Source organism: Lycium ferocissimum, chromosome 2, assembly GCF_029784015.1.
Source record: "Lycium ferocissimum isolate CSIRO_LF1 chromosome 2, AGI_CSIRO_Lferr_CH_V1, whole genome shotgun sequence".
Taxonomy (NCBI): domain Eukaryota; kingdom Viridiplantae; phylum Streptophyta; class Magnoliopsida; order Solanales; family Solanaceae; genus Lycium; species Lycium ferocissimum.
The window spans coordinates 55,243,399-55,266,572 of record NC_081343.1 but is presented as its reverse complement, the minus strand read 5'-3'; the positions used below and the strand labels follow the sequence as shown (position 1 = coordinate 55,266,572).

General features: G+C 36.0%; 2 protein-coding genes across 4 annotated transcripts; both read right to left on the bottom strand.

Moving 5' to 3' along the window:
* Positions 1–1,924: 1,924 nt before the first annotated feature.
* LOC132045635 (putative pentatricopeptide repeat-containing protein At1g56570) lies at positions 1,925–8,425 on the bottom strand. 3 transcript variants are annotated; one of them, XR_009412493.1, is made up of 5 exons: positions 8,233–8,424; positions 6,779–6,919; positions 3,884–6,631; positions 3,682–3,780; positions 1,925–2,635 (listed from the first exon to the last, which is right to left on the bottom strand). XR_009412493.1 is itself a non-coding variant. In XM_059436220.1 (4 exons), the coding sequence occupies exons 1-3, from the start codon at positions 8,347–8,349 to the stop codon at positions 3,722–3,724; spliced, it is 2,259 nt and encodes a 752-aa protein (XP_059292203.1). In that variant the 5' UTR covers positions 8,350–8,425; the 3' UTR covers positions 1,925–2,635; positions 3,682–3,721. The 3 variants fall into 3 exon arrangements, 1 of the variants encoding a protein (XP_059292203.1); XR_009412490.1 differs by having other exon boundaries at positions 3,884–6,919; positions 8,233–8,423; XM_059436220.1 differs by having other exon boundaries at positions 4,837–6,919; positions 8,233–8,425.
* A 1,752-nt stretch (positions 8,426–10,177) lies between these two features.
* On the bottom strand, positions 10,178–21,419 carry LOC132045627 (uncharacterized). The gene is made up of 18 exons (XM_059436214.1): positions 21,141–21,419; positions 17,337–17,456; positions 17,053–17,178; positions 16,894–16,956; positions 15,709–15,816; positions 14,970–15,047; positions 13,729–13,821; positions 13,533–13,619; positions 12,918–13,019; positions 12,671–12,790; positions 12,494–12,556; positions 11,954–12,087; positions 11,713–11,794; positions 11,559–11,617; positions 11,413–11,458; positions 10,922–11,013; positions 10,764–10,833; positions 10,178–10,651 (listed from the first exon to the last, which is right to left on the bottom strand). Exons 1-18 carry the CDS (start codon positions 21,345–21,347, stop codon positions 10,580–10,582), a joined length of 1,722 nt encoding a protein of 573 aa, XP_059292197.1. The 5' UTR covers positions 21,348–21,419; the 3' UTR covers positions 10,178–10,579.
* Between the last annotated feature and the right edge of the window lie 1,755 nt (positions 21,420–23,174).

Sequence of the window (23,174 nt, the reverse complement as noted above, 5' to 3'; positions counted from 1 at the left end):
GAAGTCTAGTCAAGCACATAATTAAAATTCTCCGGATGTTAAATTAGTTTTATTACTAAGATATTAGTATTATCGGAGAAATCAAACGTTGTCGGTTTGTTAGGTAATGTCTCTATGAGAAATTGAGAATGTCTTTTCCCCTAAAATATTAATAAAAAGACAAAACAGAATATTTTTTGGTCGGACAACTAGGACTTCTTCTTAGCTTACTTATAAAGCTTAGATTGAATTAATTAAAATAATTAATTTAAGTTGGAATTATGAAGAGGGAAAAAGATTCTAATTTGACAGCCTAAGCGTGGATTAATTAATTGACAATTGCACGTGTATACATAATCCACTATCTTCACCAACAAAGGATGTGGTGGAGCAGATTACGAGTACCTCCCTTAACCAAGCTGTCCTGTTGAACGGCGAGTATGGAAAAAATCCGGTAGGGAGTCTCTTCACTTCTCCAGTAGGGTACTTACGCGCGAATCCTGATATACGGACCTAACGCGTATACCGAACACCGGGTGGGAAACCAAAAAATAAAAATAAAAAATCCACTATCTTCAATTCTTTGTCCGCTATGGATTAAGCAACTTTTGGTTTTATAGCATCATGTTTAATCGTAGTTACGGGATTAGGATTTTTACTAATGAAAGTTAAAAAAAAAAATACACAAAAAAGTACATATAATGTATATACATAATTTTATTTTATTTTTACCGATTTATCCAGTGTAATTATCCGGCAAAAAGGTTTCAATTGGCACCCAGTGGACAAGGTTATCTCCCCCATTGCTTACTCTATATCCCATTCTTTTATATCTTTTCTGTTTTGCTTATTGTATTACTTCCTCCATCTCAAATTATTTGTTGTGGTTATTAAAAATAGTTGTCTTAAATTATTTGTCGTTTTCGGAGTTCAAGCCACAATTAATTATCCTTAGTAGAATTTTGTCATTAATGGAGATGACACATAAATATAATAAATATTTAATGGAGAGATATTATAATCTAGATATAAATAAGGGCAAAGTTAATCAAACACCCCTCTTAATTAATATTTCTTAAGGGATGTGTAAAACCAAAAAGCGACAAACAATTTGAGACAGAGGGAATAATATTAAGTAATTAATGGTAGAAATCATTAGACATGATGTGGTGTACCAAACTCATGGACCACTTGAAAAAAAAAGAATGTATGATAAGGTTCCAGCTTGGTTAAATGAATATGAAGATCTTAGACATGTATTAAGGTAGGTCACAGGTGCAAATTTCATCATGATTTCGATTTAGCTGAGCCGCCCATTGCATGATTATAGCTACTATGCAATTCTGAACGAGAAAAGTTATTAAATGCAGGTGTCAAAAAAGTTATGCAGAGTTTATCATGTGATAACTGATAAATCATAATATAAAATTTAATTATCACCGAATTATTTGGTGCAGATATTTTATTTTATTTTTACCTATATTTAGTTCATTACGTTAATAATAAGATATATGATTCATAACATTTAAATATACTGCTTTATCCTTATTTTTTAAGTAAACAAAAAATAGAAATATAAACTTAATGTTACTATAGTCTTTTAGGTGTTTTATCTCCATGAAGCTAAACCCAGTAGAAGTTATCCACTTATCCCATGTTGAATTCAGTATAAACTAATAACACGATTGCGATAGAATTTCTACAAATATTGCTTATATGGAAGACAAATTACTAATCAGATGCACCACAAATATAATACCGAATTGCATACTGGGATTTATATTCTTAATCCCCGTAACTAAACGACCCCATGCTGTCTTAATTTAGTAAAAATAATTTGTTTCCATTCTCTTTTTACGAGAATGTTATATCCTATCTATTTCCACTGTACCTACTTTAACACTTCCTTTCATATACAGTTGAGGTTAAGAAAATTGCTACGAAATTGAGACCATCTAAGGAAAAGCATATTAATGATTGGGATACATGGGGAATAAAATGTGGCATTTAGGTGATCATTTTGGCAAGAAGGGTACTAGCACATTGTCATGGAATTGAGCACTGTTGTTCTGCTGATGTGTCAATACCCCTGGAAGTTGTGTTAAACCATGAAACATGCTTACAATCGTGGGAAATATGCAAAATGAAAAAAAAAAAAAAAAAAAAAAAAAAACTTTAATGTTTAACTGAATTCTCATATAAGATATCTTCCTCCGTGGATTAAGAGACCTTAATCCTGAAGAGAAGTAGTCCATTTCTCGCAGCAAATAAGAATTTGTATGCTTCCTACTTTCTCTAAGAATCAGTTCATAAGATAATATCATGCCACATGGGACAACCAAATATCGTTAAGACAAATATTGAGTTTGCATGGATGAACAACCAATGCAACTATTATAAAAATAGCTCTTGTTGCAACCTGTCCATGCATCTCATTAAAAACTTGGTAGGCGTTGACCTTAGACTTGTGGGGTTTTATCAGGTGACATTGGAATACTTAACAGTCAAGTTGTGATCTGGTTTGGATTATCTTAAAATGCCAATCTTTCCCATGATACTCCAAACTACCTCTTGCAACATCACCTGGCTCTCTTTCTATCCCTTTAATTTATAAATGTCTCCAGCTCTTCTTAAGATAAATTCTTCCTTGCTGAAACTGCCAATACAAATTAGACATATTTAGTGATATGATATAGGAGGGTTTAATCAGGGTAGCCCGAGTAACATATTATTTCGAAATATACCCCTGGGGTAATTTGAATTCCTCTGAACATTTGAATGCCACTCAAGTTTAGGATTTCATTCAGAACATGCAAACTACTTGCTTGCATATGCATTACCAGACATCAGCCACTTTAACTAGAGTCACTGATGAATTAGAAGGTAACTGAATCTAGAGCGATCATAGCCTAACGTACTTCAAAAAAATTCATTTAGGCTAAAAAGATGCTTTTGGAAATAAGACTTGGAACTAACTTCTCTCTAGAGTCCGATCAAACCAGTATATCCGATTACCACCAGTCCTCTCAACCATCTTTTCTTTTTTCTTTTGACCTACTTCCATACCCTTCATTCATATCTCCATTCTCATTATCAGAGAAACCTTGGATCACTCTAGATTCAGATCAGTCTCTAATTCTAGTATAATTCACAGATTGACATATGCAAACAAGTATTTTGCATGTTCACTAGAATTGATTAACTTCTCTCAGTAGAATATGCAAAGAAGAAAGCCATGTAAGCCCCTTCCCACGCCCAAAATCTCCAATGGAAAGAACAACTCTAACATGAGAATGACCTATGCTTGTTTCCTAAAAGAGTTACCTAACCAAAATTTCAGTCTTTAGAAATTGATCTCTACAACAATTCTACTAGTATTACATAGTTTTTCTATAAGGTAAGTAGATTACTAGTATTACATAGTGCTATAGTGCCTACAAAGCTTACCAGAGAACACACTTCATCTTAGCCAAAAGGATGAGAATGGTATCAAAGGTTACTAGAGAATAAAACCATAAACCTCCTAATTGCAACAGAGGCAGCAATAATGCCGTGAAGGAGTGAAAGAGAAGCCTAAAATTTTGTTACTATAAAGCTTAATAAGGAACTTAGGTTAAATTAAAGAAGATCATATAGTGCATCCTTGTAAGAAAAAAAATAGAATTGTACTTCAGATATCAAAGACTGGCAGAAAAATCTCACCATAGAGAAGAGCCTCCTACTTCTGGCTTGGTCTAAGCAATTAGTAGCAAGAAATGGCATGTTTATGATCCATGAAAATACTCCTACTCAGCGAAAATTCTGCATTCAGACAAAAAGAAGAAATAATATAGACATAGTTCTGAGTTAGAAAGTAGCAACGACAAAGATAATGATTATAGTCTAGGATACAAAATTCACCCACCACAAGCTTGGAACTTCAGTCTATAAAAGAATGCAGGTAATTTGGATTTGAATATAAGACGTCCTGCCATCAATCAGTCAACCAATTGTGCCTTAATAACAAATAATTCAGGTGTCAGCTGTATGAGTTCTCTTTATCCATTCTGTTCATCTCTGTTCAAGTCCATTTCATCCCAAAGGAACCCTTTTTTCACTGGGCATGTCCCAGTGAAGTCAATATTTAGAAGGGACAAAAAGAATACAAGGTCCCTGATTCCCTGCTTTTGGCACTTTTTCCTTTGGGGAGACTCTTGAAGTTGCATCTTTCATAATGCCATGCAGCTTAAACTTTCAAGATGTGAGACAGAATTTGCAACGAGTGTTTAGGATACAGCAGACATGTCGAAGTGTTTGACCATCTCATCTAAAAGTTTAAGCTGTTGGAGAGAGCACACTTCTAACAAGACAGAAAGAAAAAGGAAGGCCCACAACTGTGCTATGAGAAAAACATAAAGAAAAGTTCATTTGTCTACCACGTTTCTGCATTTACTCCGTCTTGTAGCAGCGGAGGTGGTAAATAGTTCATTTTGTACAGAATATCTAACCTCTGTGCTATGATTAAACCTAAAGACAAGTCCCCAATAAAATATTAGCTTTTAGAATTTAGGATTTCAAGTAGTAGTAGCACCAAAGTTTGCTTTCTAATGATATGTTCCGCGAGTTCAAAACTCTCATCATAAAGAGACTTTCTCCTATAAGTCATTCCCCAAAATCATGTAACATTGTACTTCCATATGTTGACTTGATTAAGTAGCTGCTAAAAGGTTCTATTTCAATCTCCACTTGTCAAAACATATCTAAAATCTGGTGTATAACCCAGAGCCTTCATTTTCACCCTTAGTTCTTCCAGCGTAAGATAAATGTCATCTCTCTGTTGGTGTTCCTGATCTCCCGAATAAAATTTATGGGCCTTACCATTAATCGTAATCCAACTATAGCCTGGCTCCTTTCTAACCCCTTGCTTTTTCATCACATTTCTCAAGTCAATTCCCTCTCTAAATTTCCCAGTTTCCATATATGTATTGGATAAAAGAACATATGTAGCTGAATATTGAGGGTGAACAGAAAGGATCTTCTTGGCAGCTATTTCTCCTAGCTCAGAATCACCATGAAGCCTACATGCACTTAACAGTGATTGCCAAACCATTTCACCCGGTTCAACAGGCATTTTCCTGATAAATTCAAATGCTTCACTTAGAAGGCCCACGCGGCCAAGGAGATCAACCACACAAGCATAGTGTTGCATCTCTGGTACCAAATTATACCTTTTACCCATTGACCAAAAAAAGCGAAGACCTTCTTTAACCAATCCACCATGACTACAAGCAAACAAAATGCACAATAATGTAACTGCAGTAGGTTTAATTCCCAACTCCTCCATCTTCTTGAATAGTTCAAGTGCACAAAATACAGAACCATGTTGGGCATACCCGGATATCATGGCCGTCCACGAAACGGCATCAGCATTGGAAATACAACCAAATACCTTTTCGGCCTCAATTATGCTCCCGCATTTGGCATACATATCCACCAGTGCACTTTCTGTGCAACTCTCATTCTGTAAGCCAGTTTTGTACAGGAGCCCGTGAAGTTGTCGACCATACTCAAGATAGCATAGACTAGCGCATGCAGCAAGGATGCTAGCCAAAGTATACTGATTGACTACAAAGCCTTCTTCCCTCATCTGAGAAAAGACGGCTATAGCTGCCTGCCATTGGGAATCTTGAGAATATGCAGTCACAAGGGTGGTCCATGACACTATATCTCTATGTTCCATTCTATCAAGGATCTTCCTTACATCCTCAAGAGACCCACATTTAGCATAAGCATCTGCAATTGCATTTTGCACGCTTAGGGCTATACAATCATATTCAGATTTAAGAACTGCTGCATGAACCTCCCTTAAAAACTTGGAACACTTCAATTCAGCAATTGCATCGAACAGACTACAGTAAGTGTATATATCAGACGTAACATTCTTTTTACACATATTAACATGCAGCTCCAGAGCTTCTTGGCTACATTTACACTGTACACAACCAGAAATCATTGAATTCCATGGCATATTTGCTCCACAATTGGTGAAATTAGAATTAAAAACAGCCCTTGCCTCACATAAAGCTCCACATTCAGCATACATATCAATCAGTGCAGTTCCTACAACAACATTAGACTCCAAACCCAACTCACAGACACAACTATGGACTACCTTACCCTTCCCAATATCACCTAATCTCCCAACTGCCTTCATCACACCAACTAAAGTGTATACATCTGGGGAAAGTCCTTTATTTTTCATTTCAAGAAAATGATTGAACGCTTCCAAATGAAGACCATTAGCAGTAAGTCCTGATATTATTGCATTCCAAGAAACCGCGTTCCTTTCACTCATACTGTTGAAAACCAGAGATGAATCTTTAACATTCCCCAACTTCGCATACATGTTAAGTAGTGATGTATTAATAACAACATTAGAAGTAAAGCCTCTCATAACAATCTGAGCATGTACCATTTTACCCAATTCAAGGCTTCCCAAAGCAATACACAACCGAAGTGCAGCTGAGTAAGCAAATCCATCTGGCAGCACTCCATAATTTAGCATCTCATGGAAGTATTTAAACCCATCATAGAAAAATCCATTTTCTATTGACCCCACAATCATGACAGTCCAAGAAAAGACATTCTTCTGTGACATTTTATCGAACAATACCTGACAAGAGCTAAAATCTGAGCATCTTAAATATGCGTGTGATACATGATTAAGCAACAGCAACAAGTTATTATCTGAAATATTAGACTTCAGAATATAACCATGAATAGCTTTGGCTTCATTTAATAACTCTTCTTTAGCACATACATGGAGTAGATCGACCAGTTTTTGGACTTGAGTTTTGGGGGTCGCTTCAGAACTAACACTAGTTTCAAGCATCTTGCTGCGAATAACCCCATTATTTCTCTTGGTATTTGGCAATGACAATTCTGATCTCAATACGACTACCTGAAGAAATTAACACATGTGTCACTAAACTGCATTGTCAACTCAACTAAGCCCCGAATAAATTTAACGACTGTAACGTACAAAGCAGTTAACAGAAAATGACAACTATCAGAAAACCAACTAGACTAACTATGTACTCTGTCTCATTTTGTATAAACAAAATTTGACTGGATACAAATTTAAAACATCAAGTTGACTTAGGCTCCGTTGTTCCACTTAATGGAGGTTTGAATCTGAATTATTTATCTGAGCTCTTTAAGTGCACTTGTTTCCAACTTTTTTCCTTTTCCAACCACTTATTGCGCGAACAAGCCTGATTCCGTGACTCCGTGAGATCTTTTACATTCTTAAAATCATTAGGTTCTTGTGAAGGTAAAGCTTCACCACTACTCTACCGACTGCCACAGCACAACCACCACCACCAGCATCATTGAACAGCCATGGTGACCATTCACTACACAACCACAAATACCAACCACCTCCCCCACCAACCACCACTAACCTCTACCACTCAAGTCCAGTGGCGGAGCTAGGATTTTCACTAAGGGGGTTCAAAAATATAAAAGAGTAAGAAACGAGGAAGCCAAGGGGTTCAACATCTACTATTTATACATAAAAAATAATTTTAACCTTGTGTATACATGGTAATTTTTCGACGAAGGGGGTTCAGGTGAACACCCTGGCTACCACTTGGCTCCGCCCCTGCGCTCAACTACAACCACCAACCACCTTTATCAGCAGCCACCATTGTATAGTCATCACTTCTAGCTACCACTGCACAATCACCCTTGCCAGCCACCTCCACCAACCACCAGCAAACACCTCATAACCATCATTGTCAACAATCACCACTGCTAGCTAGTAACTACAACCACCATTAGCTTTTACAATGTGTTTCATCAAACAAAACAACTTTTGCATTAAAATTTGCTCTAGCATTTTGTGAATTTAATGCCTATTTATTATTTTATGTGAATTTAACAGTTACTAGCTTCAAATAAAGTAAAATTTTATGTATTCAAATGTTAAGAAAACAAATAGTCTTAATTATAATCAGAGCTTTAGACATCTTAATCTTTAAAAAAAAAAAAAAAAAAAAAAACAGATGGAGCCCTATACATCAAATTAGTAAAGTAATGGGTGAACATTCAGTTTGCTATCAAAATTTGAACAGTTCAATAAATTTGAATTCTTGGAAATGTGAAATATACGGTGCTAAAGTTCCAAAATGAAAAGAGTATGACATAAATCTTGAGAGAGAGAGAGAGTAATTTTATAAGTATATATAGATATACAGCAGTTTATCTTCTTACTCTGTTACTTGAAGAAGTGGTGGGCAACTGGCACTGCAACACTGGGCAGTAAAAATTAGCTTCAAAAATCCCATATTTAGCACAAGAAAGGAAATTCATCAGTGATATGCCGTGCATTGAAGCTACTAATATTATTATGAGATAGGATTTTCACCCGCTTATCTATGTTGGCAAAAGGACTTTTTTCTTTTCCACACCCTTCTCTCTTAAAATGGTACAGTATTATATCTATATATGGTGATGGATATATATTTTTGGAGAGTTCCAAATGAAAAAAAAAAAAAAGACATAAATAGGATTCACGAGAGAGAGAGTAATTTTATAACAAGTATATATAAAATATATACGTATCAATTTATCTTCTTATCTGTTATCTTGATATAAAATATTGACATTTTAGGCACTGCAACACTGGTTAGTCAAAGTAAAAAACATAAGCTTCAAAAAATTTGGCCAATTTTTTTTGCTTTTTGTACAAAAAAATATTTTATCAGTGAATGGTAGTTTTGTAACTTTTTTTTTATTGGGATATTTTGGTTCAAAGTGATTTTTTTGGGGTATTTTTGATTCGATTTTCACCCTTAAGAGAAGAGGAGATCTATGTGTCATTGGCAAAAAGGACTTTTTTCTTTTCCACACCCTTCTCTCTTAAAATGGTACAGTATTATATCTATATATGCCCAAAATGATGCCTGGTGTTTGAAGTGCAATACTCAAATAACTCAATTCCTGATTTTCTTAAATACAAATTGTTTAAAGAGTACGGTATTGTAACTCATTATTTATTTATAGACATCTAGAAATGCTTAAAGAAATTGTAATCTGAAAAATAATTGTCCAACTCTTGCTAGTTCAGTAATATATTGCGATCTGAGAAAAATAAATCCATACTAACAAACTAATTAAGTAGGCGGTTTGGCCATGAAAACCAAAAATTATTCACTTTATTTGGTATTTTGAAGTTGGAGTTGTGTTTGGTTATAGTTTTTGCAAAGAATATTTGGTTGTTTGAATATAATGAAAGTGAAAACAAGGTTTTTGGTGTTTTTCAAATTCCAAATACAATTTTTATGGCCAAACACCGATTTTCAAATAAAATGAAAAAAAAAAAATCCGGAAAAAAAGTGAAAAATACATATGGCCAAACGGGCCCTAGCAACATAAAAATCAATAGTCTAAATTGATAATTTCAAATCTGATGATAACTATGTGACCTATTAACGTAAATTATAATTTAAATTTGGTTGAGTTTAACTTATATATAGAAATAGAACAGACAGAAAATTGATTTTTAAATCCGAATTTATTAATTAACAATAAAACCAAATATTCTTGTAGCTGAGTCTATTAAGCTTACAATTCTGTTCCCGTTCTACCTCTATTTCCTTCGGCTTTCTTAAAATGTTTTATAGTTTTTCTTTTTTATTCTTTTTGGGTATATCTTTTCACCTTAAGTTCTGTACATTTGTGATCCAGCTTGAGGGGGTCTATCAAGTGTTACATTCTATGTAGATATATTCTCTCACAAAAGTGATTATGAATTGTACTGAACTTTATTGCAATATGCGTCATGCGGATGTTTCACGAACATCTTGTTTGTGGTATCATAAGTATCATCTATAGGTTAATTATCTCTTTTAATGGATCAGTAAGCTTCACCAGAGTACAAATAATAATAATAATTCGATCTCTAGGCAAAACCTTTAAGTGCTTAACATTGCATACTGACAAGTTGCATCAACTTTTTTTTTTTTTTCCCGGAAAGCTAATGGTTCGCAAGCAAAGTCCAGCTACAACCCCTTAATTCGTCTCTTGTATTATACGATAATGAATCGAAACGCCCTAAAAATAGACATTTGTTAAAAGGCAAGTAAATGCATTGCTGTAATAGTGCAGCGAGACGGGAGGTAAGAGAGTAGGCATATGGATGCCTGAGACAAGGCCGGACACAGGAAATGGCGAAGTGCAATAACTAGTAGTAATAGTTTGTACATTCACGTGAGATCTAAATGGAAACTAAAGCTAAAATTACAACCAAGTCTCACACATTTGAATTAGGGTAAGAGATCTTCGATGTTCACGTACAGCTGAACATTATTGGCATGTCTATTCGTCAAAAACTTAATGCAGAAATCAAACGAGAGCCACAAACTAAGCACATTTCATAGGATAAATTATCATACAGCGTCTTCTGTGCTTAAACGCATGGAAAAATCACTTCACTACAACATACAGATTTCTTGCAGTGCATATTGACCTACTAATGCTATTTCCTGCAACATGGGATGCTCCATTAGCTGGATTTACTGTAGCCCTAAAGTAACCAAAGATGGTACAAAATATAAACTCAAAACTTGAAATCCTTCTTCTTCGACTTGCCATCCTTCTCCTGCATTTTGCGTTTCCTCTTCTTCTCATTCTGCAGTAAAACTCTCATCAGTACTGATACACTTTATAAACCAACAATTAAAAGAAATGTTAGGTGGTCCCGGAAAGATAGAATGAAGAGAAGAGATGAAATAACCACACACCTCTGCTACCATGTCACTGAAATCCTCACGCTGGCTACGAAGCTTCTCTTCCTCTCTAGCTTCCTCGTATCTATAAAATATACAAAAAAGTTTTAGAAACATTTAAACTAAATGAAGAAGCCCTCTAATCATAAAGTACTAAAAGAATCACAACTTACTTGGCTGGTAAGACATTGTCCATAAGTTCCAATTCTTCAGGTGCCAATGTGACATCGACTCTATCTGACTTCTGACCTTTGAGCAGATCAACCTGCAGCGGACATTCCAAGCAATTAGCCTCAAATTCTAATTCTAGTGCCTAGTCTAAAAGAGTAACAACAACAACAACAACTATAAATATTAATATCAGAAGAGACATAAATAAGATTGAAGTATTGAATAAGTTTAGTCAAAAAATAAGAGAGATTTTGGTGGTGGTACTCCGCCCCCTTGTCTTAGAACTCTGTGCTTGTTCCATCAGCGACCAATTACTAACAAGAATTAAGTTGAAAATTTCACAATATTATGACTTATCCAGAACATTATAGCCCCTGACAGTACTGAAACCATGTCACTCTGTAAAGATTTCTGCTTTAATTGTTCATAAATAAAACCCAACGAGAATGTAAACTTGCATTTGAACACAGGACATAGAGAAAGAATTCCTTACCCTTTTGGCACCAGTCTTGTCTTGAGCACCAGTGTTAATCACATACCTGCAGGATGAGAGCATAAATCAATTGCACAGTCAAGGAAAGGACAATTGCTAGTGCCCAACACTATTTATGTGCGAGTATAGATAGGTAGATCACTTACGTATGGGATGTTCCAAGAAGAGTACCAGGAGCAATCTTTTCTTCTTTTTCTTCAAGCACCTTAATAGAAAAAGAAATGTAATGAGTTTCTTTACAAGGATGGAAAAGTAAGCAGGCAGAATGCGAGAACTGGGGGACAAAGATGGCCTAATTACCTGGTAGAGGGGCTTCTCGGGCTCCTTCCTCTGCTGCTTGCGGAGGTCAATAACATCAGGAGTCTCAACTCCAGTAGGAGTACTACACCAGAGAGAAAAATACATTGAGAACAAAGCCTAAAATGGATCCCAGCAAGAACGAATAAACTATTGCAGGGAATCAATAATGAGGAAGATTTCAAGCTACTATAAGATTTCTGATAGATATTGGATAATTAAAATTGTGGATTAAGTGACGTACCTCGAAAGGCTGTCCACTGACTGATAACCATCCTCCAGCTCCTCTTCCTCCATCTCTTCCTCCTCTTCCTCTTCCTCCTCTTCTTCCTCTTCCTCCAAGTCACCCCAATGTTTAGTCTTATCAACAGGTTCATCCTACACATGGAGATGAGCAGCATGATTTTAATTTTACTTAAATACACCAAGCAAAAAGGTGAGGCTCAAGCCTTTGTGGCACCAACTACAACACACATATGAATTTCTTAACAGTATTTTTATTTTTATTTATATTTTTTGATGAAAAACAGTATTTTTATTTTTAGAGAGAAGTTTATTAACAATATTGAAACATCATAAGTAGGTCTTTACCTTTGCATGGTTACCAAAATCAAGCAGTTAGTTTAAGTATTCTTTATTTACTATTTTGAAATATGGTGCAATTTCCTTTACCATATCTTTAGATTATATGAGAACTACCTAAAATAAAATCTTAACCCATAAATTTTACACTTCAAGAGCATACCAAGCCAAAAAAAAAAAGAAAAAAAAGAAAACAGCTTACCTCATAATTAGGCTGATCTTGTTGTAATACACCAAAGACATCTCCGTATAAAGGGCGTCCATTCTATGTCAAAGAAAGGAGAAAAGGTTTAAACTAAAATAAGAATATATAAAGCAGAACAATCTGAAAGGAAGAATATAAAGAGCCTATAATATACTGAAAGGCTGTAAAACCTACTTCATCAACAGGTGGTTTACCCCAACCTCCGGGCTGATAGCCGAACTTGGCTCCCGGTGGAATAGGAGCGTTGAGTCCAGGGATCTTTAGCGACGGGTAAGAGGGTGGAGGACCATATCTCTGCACAGGAAATTGGAGGTATGGAAAATCACATCAGCAATGAACTCATTCTAGTAATAAAACAAGAACCTGAGGGAACAAAATGATGCCTTCCAGTAAAAGAACAAGTAGCTTTAAGTTAATTAACCTGCATATTGATGAGCCAAGGAGGAGGAGCACCTTCAGGCATACCAAGGGCCTCTTTCAGTTCATGAGACAAAGTTCCAGGTTTCATTTCCCTCAACTTGACCTGCACATAAAAACAAAAATGATGGTTAACAGACAAAAATGCAGAGGAAAGGCTATAGAAAGAATTAACTGGTGTACATTGTACAGCCCAACACAATCAAGGATCAAATCAAAACAAGAGGTACACATCTCCAAGTTGGATAGTCCTATCCAAACCATCCCAGTTTGGTCATATAAGATTACAACAGCAAAAAGACAACCATTGTCCCAGGATTGGTGAAATATCAACAAGGCTGAAAATGATAAAGAAAGCTAGACATGAAAGAGCATGTGTTTGGCACACAATGGTGTGGGAGGAGAACCATCCCGCGGTCAAATCGCGGAAGCAAAGAAACACTAGGTGTTTTCTTCCCCTATATCCAAGTCTTGGGGGCAGATTTTCCCAGAGGTAGCAGATACCTTGTGGAATTGGTGGAATACTCAAGGTGTGCACAAGCTAACCCGGACACCACCGTCCATTAAACAAATTAAAGAGCATGAGTTTAATGAACTACATTTATGGCTAATTTTGTACCTCAAACTCCTTCCCTTCATAATACAGATCGCCAAGGGATGTCAACTTCGGTTTAGTTTGATACTTGAAAAAAGCGTCATGGAGAACCTGAAGAATAACCCAGAGCATAAGCCTCAGAAAATTACATAACATTTAAGTAGTAGTCTATAAGTATTTAAAAGGTCAGCATTATTGAGAAACCAGAGGCTCATTAAACCTGATAATCAATATCCATCTTCCCCATTTTTGGCTGCATCCTTTCCCGCTGCTTTTGTTTTAGCTTCTTACTGTCCTCCTTTTCAATATAAGCCTGCACAAAAAGAACAAATAAGATATTCAAACAACGCCAAGGAAACTAGAGATACTACAGATGCTCCCAGAAAGATATCATATTTCAATAATTTTTCACACAACAGATTCCTAAATTCAACATCTTACTCCAGGTGATAGTTTTAGGATCTGTCTGTTCTGCAATTAGAACAGCCAAAGGATCAACGGAAAGAAAGAGCACATTTCCTACGTAAAGTGTAGGTGTCTTAAGAGTGCTTTTTTGGTGTTAAGAGGAATATTGTAATTGATATTGCCTCTCACTGATGAATCTTTTAAATCTTTCAAAATAGAGTACGACCTTCTGTTGTACTCTTTGAGCACCTTCTTGGTACACATTAATAAAGTTATCTTTTCATTAAATTAAAAAAATAAAAAAAACTGCCAAAGAGCGTTCTTCCATATAAAGAATAGCTCAGCGCAAGATAAGAATGAGAAAGCATGAAGGAGTTTCACTTGACATCTTCGCATCATTTTAATTAGGGAAAAGGGTCAAAAATACCCCTCTACTTCGGAAAAAGGGCTAAAAATATCCTCCGAACTTATTTTGGGTCAAAAATACCCCTCCCATCCTTAAAGTTTTCAAATATACCCCTGTCTTGACGGAAATTATCCCCCAAAATAACCCGAAATCATTTTTGAAACCCGCTCCATCATTTAAACCCGACCCAACTAAATAATAACCCATAAAATCCCCTTATTCGGGGAATAAGGGGATTTTATGGGTTATTATTTAGTTGGGTCGGGTTTAAATGATGGAGCGGGTTTCAAAAATGATTTCGGGTTATTTTGGGGGATAATTTCCATCAAGACAGGGGTATATTTGAAAACTTTAAGGATGGGAGGGGTATTTTTGACCCAAAATAAGTTCGGAGGATATTTTTAGCCCTTTTTCCGAAGTAGAGGGGTATTTTTGACCCTTTTCCCTTTTAATTATGCTCATTACTACTACTTCAATAAGTAGGCAGAATGAGAGGCCTTCATTTATTAATGCTGAATTTTATAGTTAATGCTGACCTAAAGAAAATTCATATTTTGAGCTTGATCAATGCATCTACTTAAGTCTTAACATATTCCTATTTTACAGAGCCATCTGGGAAAGAAAGAATAAAATTGGACAGAATATCATACTTGTCTAATTTTCTCAATTCCTGTTGCAGCTATGAAGTCGGGAAGTTGAAAAGGCTGTTTCTCAATACCACGCTTCCCCTGAAAAAGAAAAATCAGTCAGTGAGACAGAAGCTAATAAAAAAAAAGGTGAGACTAAGAGAACTCCATCCAAATACTTTTTGCAGCTTATATGACTGTACTAGTGTACTGGCAGATCCCACCATAACAGAAAATCTAACTTTGAACCGACAAATAATGCAAAGATAGTAAGCCAAAATTATTAGAATTCGAATAATTGAAAAATACTAGTCACTCAAACTTTAAGATGCTCAAGGGCAGCCAGTAAAGCAGAGAGAAGTGAAACCCCAGCAACATACACAGCAAAAACAGGCAAACGCATGCACCCCAACCCACTAAAATATAACAAACAAACACAGATATTATGCAAGGATTCTCCTTGCCAAACACCTACATGTTTGAGGCTCCACCAGTGTCACAGCCGCTCGCCTGCAAGAACCACATGTATATACATATAAGACAAACCTCATTTATCTTCTATGAGCCCCTTCGTAAACCAAACCTTTTTTCCTATCAAGCAATTCTATTATTACCAGTTGTTACATGCAGTGCAAGAGGTACACATTATTCTTCACTTATATTAACCTTTTTTTTAAAACGTAGCAGAAAAGAAGAAAAACAGGATACAGTAACCTTCACTTTTATTAACCTTAAGATATATGTATCATTAGTGATGACTAACCTGCAAAAATTTCCGTTTCTGACACCAGTGTCTTGGAACAGGAACAGTATTTCGGTAAGATTTCAGAAAAACCAGGAGCTTAGGATCTGCTGCAGTAGCATCCCACACCTACACAGATATATATAAAATCAGTACCAAGGGAAAGTGGGCTACACTTGGAACCAAAATCTAGAATCTAGACTTCAATATAACTAGCAGTTATCTCGTATAAATCAGAAACCAGACATTTTATCACACTTCTATCGAAAGAGTAGAATAAAACCTGCATGACCGTCATGCAAAATTTATTTCCAGTACATGGAAAAGAACATGATTCGAAAGATGACAAGCAGAGAAGAAAGAAACGAAGATTTATTATATACTCCCTCCATCCATTTTTACTTGTCCAGTATACTAAAAATAGATGTCCATGTTTACTTGTCCAGTTTGGAAAACCAAAGATAATGTACCATTTCATACCTATTTTACCCTTACTATTAATTATTAGGTTGGAAACTAAAAGGAATTGTTAGTGGATGCACAAGCTTTAAAGTATGTTTCATTGATTTCAACTATTTAGAGGATTTATAATAATTAGGGGTGATATAGTAAAATTGTCATTTTATTTATTGCTCCTTAAGGGGGGTGTCCCAAGCTAAACATGGACCAGTAAAAATTGACGCAGGGAGTATAATTTATCTATGTCACACTGGCCCTCAACTTGATCTGCAAAGAAAACAGTCCAAAATATTCTGCTAGATCTGGCACTTCACAATTTTGATTCTGACCGAGCGGAAATAGTAACTGCAGAAAATTACTCCCACACTAGCCCAAATTAAAAATGCAAGAGAAAAGGGAATTATACCTTCCTTTTGATAGGTGATAATACCATATCTTTAAATAAAAATAATGTTTAAATCCTCACCAAGTCATACTTGATGAATGATTCACACCATAACAATTGACACAACCAGAAAGCAGATTTTGAAAGACAAGCAAAGAAAATTTGGAGAGCTACAGATGGGCATAATCACAAGAGAATGAACTGACTGGCGGAAAATCAGAATGTTAAGACATTTCTTCAAGGAATAATAGTTAATAACTCATTTTTGGTTCATAACAAGACAAATAAGCAGGCTAACCGTACACAAAACTGCATAGAGTATGTATATCCGGTTAATAACAACAAAACAAATGCCTCCATACCTCAACAACATCAGGCTTCATAGAGATTTGTTTCAGTTCTGCAATCTTCATCCTACGCTGAAGCTGAAATGAAGAAGCAGTTCAGACTAAGACCTACTTAAGGTAAACAACTTAGAAGTAACAAGCAATATCAACAGAAAGGATACTGAAAGATCTTACTTTTTTCTTTTTGTTAGAGATGCCCTTCTCCTTTAGCTGGGCATCCTCTTCTTCCTCCTCAGAATCAGAATCCGCCTTTTTCTTAGAAGCTCCATCAGCAGCAGTTTCATCCTTTTTATCATTCTCCTGAGGAATTTCAATTGGAAAGATATTAGGCAAACTGGTTTCAGCTGAAAATGATAATCACCGAATACATTTCTACACTTAAGAAGCATGACAAGAGACCAACAGCAGAAAATCCATAATCTAAGTCCAGATACACTACGGAACAAAGTTCTATTTACCTCAGAACCAGTAGCATCCGTGAAAGTGAATTTCTCAAAAATCTTCCTGAATTCCTCATCGAACTCACCATCTAATTCGGCCTTCTCCGGCACATACTCAACTTCAACTTGTACCAAAGACTGTCGAAATCAGAGAGTAAGGTCAAGATCAAAATTTTAGGTAAACATGCCATTAAGGGTAAGAATATCTTCATAACACAATAAAACCAACAATAAAGGGTTTTTTAGCCGATGGACCAAGTTTTTGCTGCTTCCAGAGTACTTTTTACGCACAGTGCTGCTTCAAAGGTGAAACTCGAAAAACACACGTTTAAATAAAATAAAACACTCCTTTCTGGAATTTAGCAGCAAAAATTCTAGAACATTCAATACTTCAACAGATATAACAATAATCTCTTTGGGAAATATAACGTCAAAAAGGAGGCAGGAAACCAAGCAATCCTAGTGTCACCTATACCAGATCATCCGTAACCTTTGCAGAGACAAATAGATGAACAGAATTGCCTAATTACCCGCGGACGTCAGTAATTCACCAAATGCCAACTATTTTCTACAGATTAAAACATGCAAATAAATTACAGACATAATCCTTCATTATATTATGGGAAAAGGGTCAAATATACCCCTCTACTTTGTTTTATTAGTTAAATATACCCTTCATTAGTGAAAGGTAACAAAAATATCCATGCCGTCTTCAAAGTTCACACTTATGCCCCTATTTGGATGGAAATCTCCAAATCCTCTCAAATTACCCAATTTCAAAAAAATTACCCACTTTTTTTGTTGACCGCCCCGCCCGACCCGCCTATCATCATCAAGCTCTAGCTTCATCTTCTTCAATGGAGAAAAAAAGAAAAAAGCAAGAACACACCCAAATGATAAAATCCATAAACTCACCTCAAATTTCATCCTTAAATCCAACTCTAAATCTTGGTGCAGCCAATACTTTGAGTCAGAGTAATTAAACCTAAAAATCGATCATTTACGCTCTTGCGAAAATCAAACAGAGAATTACAAACAACAACAACAACATACCCAGTGAGTCCCACAATGTGGGGTCTGGGGAGGGTAGATTGTACGCAGACCTTACCCCTACCTTAGGTAGAGAGGCTGTTTCCGGAAGACCCTCGGCTCAAGAATTACAAAATGACATCAAATTTAAGTCTTTCATGCCAAGCACTAAAACCTCGATATATAGAATGATAAATATTTTACTCTCCTATGTTTTAATGTGTTTTTTGCTCTTCTCCAGTAGAAAGTTCCAAAATTTAATTACCATTAATACTCAAAAAGTCAGACTGTTAACCTAAAATTTAATTACCATTAATACTCAAAAAGTCAGACTGTTAACCTAAAAATCGGAGTCATTGTATGTTTTTACTGTGTTTTCGCTCTTCTCTAATAGAAAGTTTCCAAATTTGATTACTAATACTCAAAATCAGATAAACCTAAAAATCAGTCATTGTATGTTCTTGCGAAAATCGCACAGCAAACTATAATTGTAGCTGGTTCGATCATTATGCAGTGAGAAGTATTGGCTGCACCAAGATTTGGAGTTGGATTTAAAGATGAAATTTGAGGTGAGTTTTGGGATTTTATCATTTGGGTGTGTTCTTACTTTTTTCTTTTTTTCTCCATGGAAGAAGATGAAGCTAGAACTTGATGATGATGATAGGCGGGGGGGGTCAACAAAAAAAGTGGGTAATTTTTTTGAAATTGGGTAATTTGAGAGGATTTGGGGATTTCCATCCAAATAGGGGCATAAGTGTGAAGTTTGAAGACGGCAGGGGTATTTTTGTTAACTTTCACTAACGAAGGATATATTTAACTAATAAAACAAAGTAGAGGGGTATATTTGACCCTTTACCCTTATATTATAGTATATGAAAGCATACTGCTAAAAACCAAAGGTTATAACCAGTACCACTTCACTTGTGAGTTGTGGCTTCTAAAGAAGCAATTTTGCTCATATCATTTGCAAAACGGAAATCAGTACTATCAAATCAACTTTTACAGCTGAACAGCAACAACGTCAATATGTCAAAAGACTACAATAATCCCCAAAGGTGTATATTTTCAATCCAGCAGTCCCATGAAGAACAAGTTTTAGAATGAATTTTTTTTTTTTTCTCAAAGAAAGGGAGCTGGAATAGACACACACTAATGCCAAATTCTCATTATGGCATGCCTTACTTTTCTTCCACATCAATATTTCTTTTTTAAAAAAAAAGGTTGGTTAGAAATGATGGTCCGGCCAGCTTTCGGCACACCTCGACTATGCCTCAGAGTAATTGTACCTTCTACCAACACAGGCAGCGGGTAACTCTGCCGCCGAGGCTAAGGCCATGGCAAAAAGAAAATTTGTCTATGCTTTCACATTCCAATTTATTCAAGACAAGTGGTTGTCTAACTTTTGTATTGTAGCAACCACTTTATCAAACATATAGTGATACATAAGTATGACATAAACATCGATTTTGTAATATCAGGTACCCAGCTATAATTATTAAGGAAAAATAAATGGTTAAGGTTGTCAACTATTATCATTACACATAAAGTCTTGTTAAATGCTTGACTGAGGTGTGCTTAAAACCTAAAGTTAGGTGCAAACTTGGCCTCGCTTATCCGACGCTTCCCTGTGCAGCCACTAAGGCATACACCATACCGCTCATAGGCTCTATCTTGAAACGACAGTACTAACAATAATGTAGGAATATTATAATGAACTTCTTATTAATTAAAATAGAAAAATAGATACTAGAAATTTAGCACAAGAAACTAGTACTAAGTCTGAATTAGAAACTTAAATTTGGATCTCCGCACATAGTCAACATCTAAGAATGTCACTCATGTAATCACACAAGTCTCATTATTTTCATTCCATCGTCCCAATTTATGAAGAAAAAAAATTATTCACTTTACTCACATTTTTATAAATAACATGCATCCTGGACTCAATTAAATAAACTATACCCTTGACAAGACTTATTAGTACCCCTACACAATTGTTGACTTTTAATGTCATTCTCAACTCCATCCCTAACTGGGTCTTTGATTTCAGGCCCCTTCAAGGAGGGTATCTTTTTATGAAGTACGAAAGCAGCAAGGAGTGTGCTGGTGAGTCCCAAGCGAATGAAAGAAGGTCATGAGAGGCATGGAGGACACTCAAGGACAAGACACTCTCAGACCGCGGTAAACTAGATCTTCATTCCCAACTCGCGGATCTCAAATTTTTCCAACAATTGGCTCCTCCTTTTCTGTCTCTTTTACCCCAAAAACAAAACAACACAAGTAGTTCTTCTCATACTAAATGATTCAAAAGAAGACGAAACTACCAAAATCACTAGAAAACTCACAAAGTTGATAATCACCTACAACTGACTGAGTTCGAATTTTTTTACACGAAAAGAGACCCATTACTCAACAGTTCAAGCTAAGCAGAGCTAAGAAACTCCTCAACACAAAACCCTAGTAATATACACAGATCCACAACACAAATACCTGAAATGATTCCTGCAGAACATCTATTTCCACAACAAAATAATGCATCAACATTCACCAAAAATACAGAACACCTACAACTGACTCAGTTCAATTTTTTTCATACGAAAAGAGTTTCAACATTTCAAGCTAAGAAATTCCTCAACACAAAGCCCTAGTAATATGGAGCCACAACACAAATACCTAATATGATTCATACAAAATATCTACTACTTCCACAACAAAATAACTCATCAACAACACTAACCGAAATACAATCACCAAAAACTATAACATTTAAGGATATATAAGCAGCTAAAGTACCTTGTGAGGATCGGTATCCTCAGCGCCGCCATTTGCAGCGTTATCACTATCTTCGACCTGAGAAGACGCCGCCTTGTTTTTCTTCTGCTTGCGCCGCCTACGGCGTCGCTCGCTTTCTTTGGATTTCTTAGAGGCGGCGTTAGGGTTTTGATTTCTCAAATCGCCGTTAATGGTTTCTGATACTCCGTTTGCTAGTTCAACCGTCATACTATTACGGCTGTTTGGATTTTTCAGTTGCGATATCTTTCCGGTTGCGTTTGGAGGAAGTGGAAAGAGGAAGAAGAGTGAAGGAGGAAATATCAGATTCGTTGGCAAGTGATCGTTTTTGGGCTGAACCTTTAGAAGAAGAATAGTTGGGCTGCACCGCTTTGTGTGTAGCCTTGGGCAGAATTGCCCTTCTTTTGGGTGGTCTTTAAATTTTGTCCCTCATATTTGAAATGTTTAAATTTTGTCTTCATTAACACCCATAAGGTTTGGGTTCAACCTATGCACAACAAAATTTTAAAAAAAATTCACAAGGCAGTTTAAATTTAAGCTATGTCGCCAACAAGACACTTAAGGAATTACCAAAGTTATGTTTAAATACTTATGCCAGGCGACTTGATAAGATCTGGCCCAGATAACTTTGATAATTCCTTCACAAAGTTACGCTTGATCCGCATAAAAGTTTGCCCATTAAAAGTATGCCCCCACCGCATAACTTTGTGAAGGAATTATCAAAGTTACGCCGGTTCTAACAAATAAATATTTGAGTGATAAGTCATAGCATGTTTTGTTACCGCTATCCCGTAAAAGTGGTTCAAAATATTCATCATTCTTGTCGAAGCTTGCTAGGCGTATCACGGGAGGACCTAAAGTTTCGACATCGTGATAGTATTCGTGTGCTCGACCGACCATCTATCTAGCTTACTTACACCGTAATTATTGGCTTGCTTTTATCTAAGATTTACTTTCGACAGGAATAAACATGCTCTTAGCCGGGTGGAAATGGTACGTATGCTGGTGCAAATGCAATTCATGATGAGGTTGTCAATCGTGGCGTACGTGTTAATATCGTTAAGTTTGGATTCGCTATTTTAATTAGATGGGTACGTAGTTAAAAATTATGCGAAGAACCGACTTTTTCTTGAATACTTATTTTTTACGCGCATTTGGCATAAGATGCGGTCCGCATAACTTTGATAATTCCTTCACAAAGTTATGTCTTGGGTATATTTTTAACGGGGCAACTTTTATGCCGGACCAAAGATAACTCTGTGAAGGAATTATCAAAGTTATGCCGAACCCGCATACTTACGCGGTTCCGCCAATAAGCACAGATGCGGTCCGATAACTGGTAATTCCTTAACAAAAGTATGCCGGTCCAAGATAGCGAAATTTAAACTCGCTTAATTTTTTTAAAAATTTTTGATCGCGGCGCGGGTTCGAACCGGAACCCATTTGTTAGCAAGGGCAAATTTTAAAGATTTCAAATATGAGGGGCAAAATTTAAAGACCACCCCAAAAGAAGGGCACTCCGCGCAAAAAAATGTGTAGCCTTCAGGGTCAATTCGCCCGATTACATTATTTTGGGCGGTCTTTAATTTTAGTCCGTCGTTACTTTAAGTGATTGAAAATATTTTGAGATTCTTAGTTTGAATTCCAGTAGGGTGTAAAAAATAAAATTCGCAGAGTAGAATTTCATAGCAAATTAGCCTTATTCGGCCAAGAGTTAGGCCTTAACTTATGTATAATCTCAGTAGAGTAAAAAGAAAAATTGTAAAGCATAGTTTCTATATAAAAGTTATGCTTTAACGCATCGTTTCTATATAGAAGTTAAGCATTAAGACATAACTTTACCCTTTGTCCAGCATAATTTTTGTCGCAGTTCTAAGTTATGTCTTTATAAGGCCTAATAACCTTGGAACTATAACATAACTAAGGTTTAACTTTCGTGAAACCTCGCTTGAGAAACTATTTTCTTTTTATCGGGTCGGGTTCCAACCCAGCCTCGGGATCTTTTCGGCCACTTTTTTAGGCAAAGGACAAAAATTA